The 12348-nt window shown below is 43.1% G+C and overlaps 2 protein-coding genes across 3 annotated transcripts in view; both read left to right on the forward strand.

Annotated features, from left to right (window-relative positions):
* Positions 1–12348, forward strand: part of LOC139364864 (myosin-10-like) — a 252191-nt gene that overhangs the window by 145312 nt on the left and 94531 nt on the right. The gene's annotated exons all lie outside the window — the stretch shown is intronic.
* LOC139424153 (myosin heavy chain, embryonic smooth muscle isoform-like) lies at positions 8748–10728 on the forward strand. Its single transcript, XM_071175842.1, has 5 exons — positions 8748–8771; positions 9128–9336; positions 9620–9728; positions 10263–10426; positions 10530–10728. Exons 1-5 carry the CDS (start codon positions 8748–8750, stop codon positions 10684–10686), a joined length of 663 nt encoding a protein of 220 aa, XP_071031943.1. The 3' UTR covers positions 10687–10728.

A 12348-nucleotide genomic window follows, 5' to 3' on the forward strand; every position in this document is an offset into this window, starting at 1 on the left:
TGTGATGACGACATCAAGGTACACCGTATACAAATGACAGCTGTTACCTGATGCAGGTACGGGAAGTCTTCAGCTTGAATTCTAACTGCTTCACGGGGCAGGTGTATGGCTCTGGTGAGCCCTTTAATGCCATACCCTCCTCCTTCATCTGAAAGAGGAGGAGCAACACACATTCATGGGCATCCTAAGAGAAGAATGGGAAAGAAGCAGAAAATACATCAACAATTACAACTGAAACAGAGCTGAGGAAAAACAATGTCACGTGTCCCAGGTTTATTGTTAAGTGAGTCTTTTAGCAAATAATATCTTACCTGTTCATAGTCTTCCTCATAGTCCTCATTGACAACGGAAAGACAGTGCTTGACTGTTTGAAGGATTTTCTTATTTTCCTTGTTCTTAGCATTAACAGTGCCTCCAGAAAGCCTGGCCTGATGTAACTCGGCAAAGCAGCTGTGGAGGGAGACAAAGAGCATGCATTCAGGTTTCACTCTCTCACCTTGGCCACAGATTAGCTCTGTGCTTCTACTTTAGCCTCTGATCAAATATGATTCAACTGATTCCTGACTGTGACAGTAAATCATCTCTGGTGTTAATCAGAAGCTGAGTTGGGTGTGGTTTTATCTTAAAAATCATATGAGACACTGAGTGTACGAAGGACAATATATATCCATCCATCCATCCATACCTACATTCATACATAGATAGATAGATAGAGAGAGAGAGAGAGAGAGAGAGAGACAACCCCCCCACACCCACTGAGGACAAACACAAGACACAGATTGTACTACTTATGGACTCAAATGGGAAATATATAGAAGAAAAAAAACTTTTTCCCAAACACAGTGTGTCTAAACTCTGGTGTCCAAACACCCAGCGCGCCCTAGACCTTCTGTCTGAGGCCAAACTAGGCTCACCCAGCCACATAATAATACACACAGGCACAAACGACCTGAGAGCACAGCAGGAAAGAGTGGCCACAGCACTGAAGGGAGTGATTGAAAAGGCTTCTTCTACTTTCCCCAACGCACAAGTGGTTATCTCCACCCTGCTACCACGAAAAGACTTCCACCCTGCCACAATACAGCGGGTAAATGCAAGTATTTCCCGTGACTGTGCCTCAAAACCAAACGTTTTCCTGGCCCACCACTCCACCCTGGACTTGAACAGCCTCTATGACCAGGTCCACCTCTACAAGGCAGCAGTGCCCACCTTTGCCCGAACTCTAAAGGACATCGCTCTCAAACGTATCCCCAACACCTCACACAGGAGCAACAGATCAATAGACACCCCATCCAGACCAGCGAGACACCCTCCCAGATCTGCAGGACCCCCCCCCTGGACCTACACATAGAGGACCCACGCCAAGAGGAATTACATCCAGACCACAGTACACCCAGACACATCCACACCCCCACCCCAACCAATCAACACCCCCCCACGTCAACCATGCCCACACCCCATTTAGGCCCCCTCAGATCAGACCTATGCCACTCCTGCCCACCCCATGCACCCCACCCCCGCAAAGAGGGCCTCAACATGGAAGCCACACATACGCCCAGGTAGTGAGCGGGCAAACAGTCCCAACCCCCACTCTCACACTCGCCCAAGCCAATGGGATGTACCAGATGCTCAGCAGGCTCTGCTCACACTTACTGGCCTGAGGCCAAACCACGACCAACAACATTGGACACTCTATGGAACAAAAAGCCTTCACTATATTATCCTGGAATATCCAAGGCCTGAGGTCATCTGCCTTTGGCCTAAAGAGCAGAAACCCGGACTTCACCAAAGAAATCGGTAATACAGACATTGTCATCCTGCAAGAAACCTGGTATAGAGGAGACGGACCCACTGGTTGCCCTCTAGGTTACAGAGAGCTGGTAGTCCCATCCACCAAACTACCAGGTGTGAAACAGGGAAGGGACTCAGGGGGTATGCTAATTTGGTATAGAGCAGACCTAACTCACTCCATTAAATTAATCAAAACAGGAACATTTTACATTTGGCTAGAAATTCAAAAGGAAATTATCCTAACAGAGAAAAATGTCCTCCTGTGTGCTACCTATATCCCCCCACTAGAATCCCCATATTTTAATGAAGACAGCTTCTCCATCCTGGAGGGGGAAATCAATCATTTCCAGGCCCAGGGACATGTACTAGTCTGTGGCGACCTAAATGCCAGAACCGGACAAGAACCTGACACCCTAAGCACACAGGGGGACAAACACCTGCCTGGAGGTGACAGCATTCCCCACATATGCCCCCCTAGGCACAACTATGACAACATAACCAACAAAAACGGGTCACAACTCCTGCAGCTCTGTCGCACGCTGGGTATGTACATAGTCAACGGTAGGCTTCGAGGGGACTCCTATGGTAGGTACACCTATAGCTCATCTCTTGGCAGTAGTACTGTAGACTACTTTATCACCGACCTCAACCCAGAGTCTCTCAGAGCGTTCACAGTCAGCCCACTGACACCCCTATCAGACCACAGCAAAATCACAGTCTACTTAAACAGAGCAATAATCAATCATGAGGCATCAAAGCCAAAGGAACTGAGTAACATTAAGAAATGCTATAGATGGAAGGAATGCAGTTTGGAAACCTACCAAAAAACAATTAGGCAACAACAAATTCAATCCCTTTTAGACAATTTCCTGGGTAAAACGTTCCGCTGTAATAGTGAAGGTGTAAACTTGGCAGTAGAAAATCTTAACAGTATATTTGACCTCTCAGCTTCCCTATCAAATCTAAAAATCTCAAATAGAAAACCGAAGAAAATTAACAATAATGACAAATGGTTTGATGAAGAATGCAAAAATCTAAGAAAGAAATTGAGAAACCTGTCCAACCAAAAACATAGAGACCCGGAAAACCTGAGTCTACGCCTTCACTATGGTGAATCACTAAAACAATACAGAAATACACTACGGAAAAAGAAGGAACAGCATGTCAGAAATCAGCTCAATGCAATTGAAGAATCCATAGACTCTAACCACTTCTGGGAAAATTGGAAAACACTAAACAAACAACAACATGAAGAATTATCTATCCAAAATGGAGATGTATGGGTAAACCACTTCTCCAATCTTTTTGGCTCTATAAGAAAGAATAAAGAGCAAAAACATATACATGATCAAATACAGATCTTAGAATCATCTATTAAAGACTACCAGAACCCACTGGATTATCCAATTACATTGAATGAGTTACAGGACAAAATAAAAACCCTCCAACCCAAAAAGGCCTGTGGTGTTGATGGTATCCTCAATGAAATGATCAAATATACAGACAACAAATTCCAATTGGCTATACTAAAACTCTTTAACATCATACTTAGCTCTGGCATCTTCCCCAATATTTGGAACCAAGGACTGATCACCCCAATCCACAAAAGTGGAGACAAATTTGACCCCAATAACTACCGTGGAATATGTGTCAACAGTAACCTTGGGAAAATCCTCTGCATTATTATTAACAGCAGACTCGTACATTTCCTCAATGAAAACAATGTACTGAGCAAATGTCAAATTGGCTTTTTACCAAATTACCGTACAACAGACCATGTATTCACCCTGCACACCCTAATTGACAACCAAACAAACCAAAACAAAGGCAAAGTCTTCTCATGCTTTGTTGATTTCAAAAAAGCCTTCGACTCAATCTGGCATGAGGGTCTGCTATACAAACTGATGGAAAGTGGTGTTGGGGGTAAAACATACAACATTATAAAATCCATGTACACAAACAACAAGTGTGCGGTTAAAATTGGCAAAAAACACACACATTTCTTCACACAGGGTCGTGGGGTTAGACAGGGATGCAGCTTAAGCCCCACCCTCTTCAACATATATATCAACGAATTGGCGCGGGCACTAGAAAAGTCTGCAGCACCCGGCCTCCCCCTGCTAGAATCCGAAGTCAAATGTCTGCTGTTTGCCGATGATCTGGTGCTTCTGTCACCAACCAAGGAGGGCCTACAGCAGCACCTAGATCTTATGCACAGATTCTGTCAGACCTGGGCCCTGACAGCAAATCTCAGTAAGACCAAAATAATGGTGTTCCAAAAAAGGTCCAGTCACCAGGACCACAAATACAAATTCAATCTAGACACTGTTGCCCTAGAGCACACAAAAAACTATACATACCTTGGCCTAAACATCAGCGCCACAGGTAACTTCCACAAAGCTGTGAACGATCTGAGAGACAAGGCAAGAAGGGCATTCTATGCCATCAAAAGAAACATAAATTTCAACATACCAATTAGGATTTGGCTAAAAATACTTGAATCAGTCATAGAGCCCATTGCCCTTTATGGTTGTGAGGTCTGGGGTCCGCTCACCAACCAAGACTTCACAAAATGGGACAAACACCAAATTGAGACTCTGCACGCAGAATTCTGCAAAAATATCCTCAGTGTACAACGTAGAACACCAAATAATGCATGCAGAGCAGAATTAGGCCGATACCCACTAATTATCAAAATCCAGAAAAGACCCGTTAAATTCTACAACCACCTAAAAGGAAGTGATTCACAAACCTTCCATAACAAAGCCATCACCTACAGAGAGATGAACCTGGAGAAGAGTCCCCTAAGCAAGCTGGTCCTGGGGCTCTGTTCACAAACACAAACACACCCTACAGAGCCCCAGGACAGCAGCACAATTAGACCCAACCAAATCATGAGAAAACAAAAAGATAATTACTTGACACATTGGAAAGAATTAACAAAAAAACAGAGCAAACTAGAATGCTATTTGGCCCTAAACAGAGAGTACACAGCGGCAGAATACCTGACCACTGTGACTGACCCAAAATTAAGGAAAGCTTTGACTATGTACAGACTCAGTGAGCATAGCCTTGCTATTGAGAAAGGCCGCCGTAGGCAGACATGGCTCTCAAGAGAAGACAGGCTATGTGCTCACTGCCCACAAAATGAGGTGGAAACTGAGCTGCACTTCCTAACCTCCTGCCCAATGTATGACCATATTAGAGAGACATATTTCCCTCAGATTACACAGATCCACAAAGAATTCGAAAACAAATCCAAATTTGAAAAACTCCCATATCTACTGGGTTAAATTCCACAGTGTGCCATCACAGCAGCAAGATTTGTGACCTGTTGCCACGAGAAAAGGGCAACCAGTGAAGAACACACACCATTGTAAATACAACCCATATTTATGCTTATTTATTTTATCTTGTGTCCTTTAACCATTTGTACATTGTTAAAACACTGTATATATATATATATATATAATATGACATTTGTAATGTCTTTACTGTTTTGAAACCTCTGTATGTGTAATGTTTACTGTTAATTTTTGTTGTTTTTCACTTTATATTTTCACTTTGTATGTTGTCTACCTCACTTGCTTTGGCAATGTTAACACATGTTTCCCATGCCAATAAAGCCCTTGAATTTAATTGAATTGAGAGATAGATAGAGAGAGAGAGAGAGATAGATAGATAGATAGATAGATAGATAGATAGATAGATAGATAGATAGATAGATAGATACATACATACATACCACAGGAGGTTGATGGCAACTTAATTGGGGAGGACGGGTTCGTGGTAATGGCTGGAGCGGAATCAGTGGAATGCTATCAAATACATCAAACATATGGTTTCCATGTGTTTGATGCCATTCCATTTGCTCCATTTCAGACATCATTACGAGCCGTCCTCCCCTCAGCAGCCTCCACTGACACATACATTGAGGCGGAACTTGTGTACTGTAACTATAAGCGTCTAGGTGGGTGGGTCAGTGTGTGTACAGGTGGGACAGGAGGGTGAGAGCGAGGCTGTATACCATAGCAGTTTAGAGGAGGGAGAGGAACTCCAGATGTTCTGCTGTCTCAGGATGTCTCTGCAAAATGCTGGCAGCCCCAGCAGGCACTGCAGAGCAGAGTTCATGAAGCAGGTGTTGCCAATATTAGGCAACCTGTGGGAAAGAAGCCATCAGTTACACACTAATATCTGAACTGTGGACCAAAGGTAAACTAATGAATGGATTTGTAATGGATTTGTATTTAAAACAAAAAGCAGAGCTCAGAGATAAGAGTAGGTGTATGTGTGTGTGTGTAGATGTGTGTGTGTTTACCCGAGGAGCTTGGTGTTGTCTTCGCCCTCGCCTGTGCAGCTCTGCTCCCCCAGCTGGGTGCTACTCTTGCTGAACAGGTTGGGAAGGTGAGCCATGGCTTCCCGAGACCTGACCAATGGCCTGGAGGAAGAGAGACAGGGTAGAGGCCTCAGTAGCAGTAGCTCAACACCAATCGGTCTGTTTGAACACTGTTTTAATGTACAGGCATACAGATATTCCTTACCATGTCATGGTGTGAGTGACCACTCTTATGTAGAGTTGAGTGAGATGAAGGTGGCTATTGTATACAGTACTTACCTCTCCAAGGAGACAGAGGAAGCCTTCAGGTCAATGGAGGCCTCTGCAGAGAGAGACCGAGAGACGGAGAGTGGTAAGAGAGAAGCTTTGTCAAAGATGAATTGAGACAAGTAGCACCAAAAAATGGCACCCGTTTACAGACCTGCGATGCCAGCAAATAGGGGTACCATTCTCTTTGTCTGTGGAACAACTGCCCCCACCTCTTTGACCTCAGAGCTCATAAGATCTCTGTAAAGACACACAGACATATGCATTAGGTTAGCTATATTATATATATATATTGGCTTTTTCATTTCAATTTAATGGTGTTGGTTGGCATGAAATGTGATATCAGGCTGCAGTACCTGGCAGTCTCACTGTCTTTGCTGGTCTCTCCATGGTGGTCCAGGGGGTTTGGAGAGGAGGACTGGGGGGCAGGGGAGGAGACGTGGGTTGTGGAAGAAGGGCAGGCAGGACTGGGGGGAGTGGCAGAGGAGGATAACTGAGTTGAGACTGCCAGGGAAACAGAAGAAGCACTAAAAGGGGAGGAGGTCTGTGATCCTTCCACTGAAGAAGAAGAAGAAGAAGAGAGAGATGACATGTGGAGAGAGGAGAGGGAACAGAGGCCGAAGAACTTGGAGAGAGTGGAAGGGGATCTGACAGGGGATCCAGGGGGTGAGGGGGGTGAGGGAGTGCCGATTGGTGTTCGGCCAGACAAGGGGTCGAGGGGCGTCAGAGATGTTGTAGACGGTTTCAAATGGAAAGAAGAGACAAAGGAAGAATCAAGTTGGTGGTGATCCTTTACGTTCTTCTTCTCCCGGTTTTTCCAAACTGACGCAGTTACCATGCTGGCATCTAATGACGTCAGTTTGGGTGGGATTGGGAACGGCGATGGACAGCGGCTCCCAATCCCGAGGCGAACTCTGCACTTCTTTTTCTGTTTGGAGAAACATTATATATGTTATATTTGAACTAGCAGCAAATGTCACACCCAAACCACATGATCTGACCATAAAATAAAGAACTCGTCGCCCAATCATATTGAATTCTGTATCATAGGCTAACAATTAGCAAATATACATGTTTATAAATATAAAACCATTGTAACCATACAGTTATACCCTCTGTCCCAAATCCTGCCATTTGGCACAAATACATAGACAATGAAACAACTAGTAATAGCTGAAAAGAATAGAATATACTCTAAATTGTAACAGAATTAGACAAATTCTAGCCCAGAATTGACACATACCTTTTTACAGCAACACAAACATCCCATTTAAGTGTATTTGTAGACTGTGCCTTATTTTACAGAACATCAAAATATGTTGTCCATTTCACATTGTGATGTCATAAGCTAAATTATGATGCGCCTGTCTACGCGTTACCAGCATAAATGGTAAACAAATCACACACACCAAAATGTTGAAAAATAATTTACAAAATTAATTGATCGTGTATTCAGAGCTATTCCTATTTCATAAAATATACAAAATAACTAGATTCTTGCCAATACACCTGTTTTTTATTGAGAAAACATTGGGTTATCTTTCTCCCACGCTCCCTGGGCCACTGACGCGTGATTGTATGGGATATGGGAAGAGGCTAGGACATTCGAAGTAACGTTACTGTCTATCAGAATCAAAACAACTTTTATTGGCCAAGTGGCCTACATTCACACATTCACAGAATTTGACTCGATGAATTGGTGCTGCCATTAATAGACAAACGTAAAGGCACATTTACAGCATATACAATATACAGTAAACATAAAACATATTTATTAGCTTCTATCTTCTTAAGATACTTTAGAGTAACATTTTATTATTGTCAGGTTCTGACCTTAGTTCCTTTGTTTTGTCTTTTGTTTTAGTATGGTCAGGGCGTGAGTTGGGTGGGTTATCTATGTTCGTTTTTCTATGATTTTCTATTTCTGTATTTGGCCTGATATTGTTCTCAATCAGAGGCAGCTGTCAATTGTTGTCCCTGATTGAGAACCATATTTAGTTAGCCTGTTTTCCTTTTTGTTTTGTGGGTGGTTATTTTCAGTCTTTGTGTGTCTGCACCAGACAGAACTGTTTCGGTTTTCACTTTGTTGTTTTGTATTTTGAAGTGTTCTTTCATCATTAAATAAGATGAACACTTACCACGCTGTGCTTTGGTCCGCTCCTCCTTCCACCTACGAGGAGAATCGTTACAATTATGGAAAGTAAATGCATATTCCACTTCAGTTGACGCTGATCTGATACAGATCGAACATAGCTTTGCAATGGTTGTTAGGAGGACCTTTGAAAAGGAGAGCTGCACACTCTAGCGCAGACTCAATAATTTGATAACCTAATATCCAACCTTTCTGACCGACATGCTGTCTTCATCAGCGTATACTGTTAGGAGCACCTTAACACAGATGGATCTATTAATCTCTGACCGTACCTCATTGAAAAGGTGCCACTCTGCCTAGTGACTGTAAACTACTAACGTTAGTACATTTGTTGTATATTTGCTGTTCTGTAAACCCAGTTGGTCACTACCACACCAGTCACAACTGTCAACAGATCATGACATAAATGCAAAGCATCATTTGTTCTCGTAGAGTAGATTGTAGATTCTACTACCACCAGGGAACAATCCATTATTCAGCCCTACCATACAAAGTACCCTTATCTCTCTCTCACTTTCCCCTCTCTCCTTCATTCCCTGTTTTCCTCTCTCCACCTCTATCTTCCTCCTCTCCTCCCCCAGGTGGGCACCCTGACCCTGGAGCTTGTGGCAGAGCGCAGCATGGTCCAGAAGAGTGAAAATGCGCGCCAGCAGCTGGAGAGGCAGAACAAGGACTTGCGGGCCAAGCTGGGCGAGCTGGAGGGTTCCGTGAAGAGCCGGTTTGAGGCCTCCATCACCACCCTGGAGGCCAAGATACTGCAGCTGGAGGAGCAGCTGGAGCAGGAGGCTAAGTGAGAAACACAGCAACTCTCTTATAACAACTCCATACCTTATTAGACAAGGTGAAATAAGAGACCAAGACTCAGGAGGAGTTCATGAGGGCCTTAGAACAAGCTCAGCCCGTTGGAAGAGAGGTTCTTGAATGTGATCTAAATCTTAATGTGATCAATGTAATGAGTCAAAAGCAATCTTAAGAAATGTACTTGAAGATCTATGACTGACAGCCTTTGTTACAGTGCGGTTCCTGTGGTGCTCTAACTGTCCTATGACCTCATTCCTCTGTCCTCCTATCAGGGAGAGAGCAGCGGCCAATAAGCTTGTGAGACGGACAGAGAAGAAGCTGAAGGAGGTGTGCATGCAGGTGGAGGACGAGCGCCGCCATTCCGACCAGTACAAGGAACAGGTGAGGAGCTTGTCACGGAAGTTTGGACGTCCCAGATATTAAAGCTACAATATGTAACTTTTTGGGAGACTTAACCAAATGAATATAGAAATTTGAGTTATAGATATTTAATTCTCATTGAAAACAAGTCTAAGAAGCGATAGATCCGTTCTAAGTGCTCCATTTCTATGCTTTCCGTTATGTTTAGTTTTTGCGTCTTTTACCTTCGGGTTTGTACAACAGCTGAAAATATATAGATTTTTGGTTATGGATTCTCTACACAATGACTGCTTGTTTTGGCACAAACAGAAATTAGGTGAATTCTGCATAGTCCATTTTTAAGATGTTCCACAGCTAAAGAAGGAATTCTATCCAATTCAGTACAACTCGCAAAGGTGGGACAGGATTGGATAGGTGTGAAGATTTAGGATTGGAGTCTTTCCTACAGTAGGTTCTTTCCAGTAACCATTGGACCATAGGACTGCTGAGTATTGTAAGTATTAGTATTGACTGTTCATCATTGTTGATGTCTGTTGTGACACCTGGCTGGGTCAGAGTGAGAAGGCCAACTCTCGCATGAAGCAGCTGAAGAGGCAGCTTGAGGAGGAGACGACACGTGCCAACGCCTACCGCAGGAAGCTGCAGAGGGAGCTGGACGATGCCACTGAGAGCAGCGAGGGTCTCAGTCGTGAGGTCAACACACTCAAGAGCCGCCTCAGGTATTTAGAGCCCCCCCCACACACACACAAACAGTTGTGTATATTGGCCAAATTGATGGTCCTTGTTACTAATACCTCTCCTGGCCCCCTCTGTCCCCTGCAGGCGTGGAGGCCCCATCAGTTTCTCCTCCAGCCGCTCGGGCAGGCGTCAGCTGCAGGTGGAGGGAACATCGCTCGACCTCCTATCCGACGATGAGGTGGAAAACAAGACCACGGATGCCAATGCCAACGAGACGCCAGCAGCTCCCCAACTAGAGTAGACGCGCTCCCTACAGCCCACATGCAGCATGGCCTCCGCCCCCACAAACCTTACCCCTGTCCTCCTAACCCCAGACACCAGCAGTGGACCCCACTACTCTGCCTTACCCCTCTATGGCAAGCTGCAGGGCCAAGCAAATCCATCATCTCCTCCATATGAATATACCGCACATCAATCCTTGGATTCGTTTTTAACATCAATTGCAGATAAAAGTGCATTTAAATTGCATAGGCGTCTGAGTGTGCATAGGCACTCGAAAACAAATAGCAGGAGTTTACCATAATTATGTTAAGCTACTTCCCTGGAACAGCCATTAGAATCAAACAGCCCTCTAGCTAGAATTAACCATTGTCATTTCAGCTGGTTTACTGGCACACAGGTGGACGACTGCACACAAGTCGGTAAAAACATGTGTCTTTCATGATTGTACAGTATTGGACCAGGATATGTAAAACAAAGCACAGCATAAGCGAGGGAATTATTTTTAAATGGTAGCCTAAATGACGATCCCACTGAATTTTTTTCATCAAAACCACCACTGTCATAGAGATACTGCAATCCACTTAGTTTAGTATAAAAATAACTATGTGACTAACTCTTTGGTAGCAGGTTTGTAGTGAATTAGATTGTACCACGCCATGTTGCCTCAGCATTCCCCCTATATATATGACCAGCAAAAGACCCTGTTAACTTTACCAATATAACCTTGTCCAATAACCCACCATTTTATATTTGACATATCAATCTACTTTAAGTGGTGTACGATAATGTGTGGAATTAGGTTTGTCAGACTTGGAGCAAAGGCCCTTTTTTTTAGAAAGACAGACCGAATGTGTGCTTGACATACTATAATATTGCTATGTATAATTCTGGCTATTCAGTTATGTTTTCTGTACCATGTACAAAATACTTAACTCAAAAAGGTCTCTTTGACATCTTGTGTCACCTTAATTTCAATGCATTTCAAATGGCTGAATAATATTAGCATGATTTACAGAAGGGTAATTCATCTTTTATTGAAGTTTTATTGAGTGTTAGAACGTTGGTTTTAATTCAGTGGTTCAGGGTAGAGCAATCAATCAATTTGAATATGCACACTTGTTGATGCCTTGATTATTAAATGTTAAACATAAATGACCATCTTGTAAATGACTAATTACATATTTGAGGCCTTTATTATTATTTTAAGCCAGAACAAATTGGGCGAAAAAAGGTTTATCTGTTTTTTTTGAAAGACACTTCTCAATAAAGACATGAGGGGAAAAAAGTGTATAGTGTTTGAACCAGTTTCATAGCTTTAGTGTCATATTATACCATAAGCACCTCTCCCATCGTGTTGGTGTGAACCAGTGTTATAACAGAATGATTTATGGAGCCTTCTGTCTGCCAGGCAGAAAGTAGAATTTCATTGGGTTCAAAGCTTTAACATCCTGAAGGTTGTTAATTATTAGTGGACTGGCTGTTGACGACCAGGTATTCATTATCTCCTTTTATTTCTTGTATTTCTAGACTTTTTTTGTTGTTGTTGTAAAAGACCAATAAACATATCCATTCTAGAAAAAAAATGTTTTTCTTCTATATTTCTTGTACAACACATTGATGTCCTCTTAGTCTTTCCCACAGTAGTTGTGGGTCAAGACTGTCTCCAAACTGATATGTGATG

The sequence above is a fragment of the Oncorhynchus clarkii genome, chromosome 13, assembly GCF_045791955.1.
Source record: "Oncorhynchus clarkii lewisi isolate Uvic-CL-2024 chromosome 13, UVic_Ocla_1.0, whole genome shotgun sequence".
NCBI classification, from domain to species: Eukaryota; Metazoa; Chordata; class Actinopteri; order Salmoniformes; family Salmonidae; genus Oncorhynchus; species Oncorhynchus clarkii.

Bases quoted from the DNA above. Each gene is read 5' to 3' on its own strand.
- LOC139424153 (XM_071175842.1), top strand. From the start codon at position 8,748: ATGCTGTCTTCATCAGCGTATACT. The intron at 9,337-9,619 runs GTGAGAAACACA...TCCTCCTATCAG, and splicing joins CAGCTGGAGCAGGAGGCTAA to GGAGAGAGCAGCGGCCAATA. The intron at 10,427-10,529 runs GTATTTAGAGCC...TGTCCCCTGCAG, and splicing joins ACACTCAAGAGCCGCCTCAG to GCGTGGAGGCCCCATCAGTT.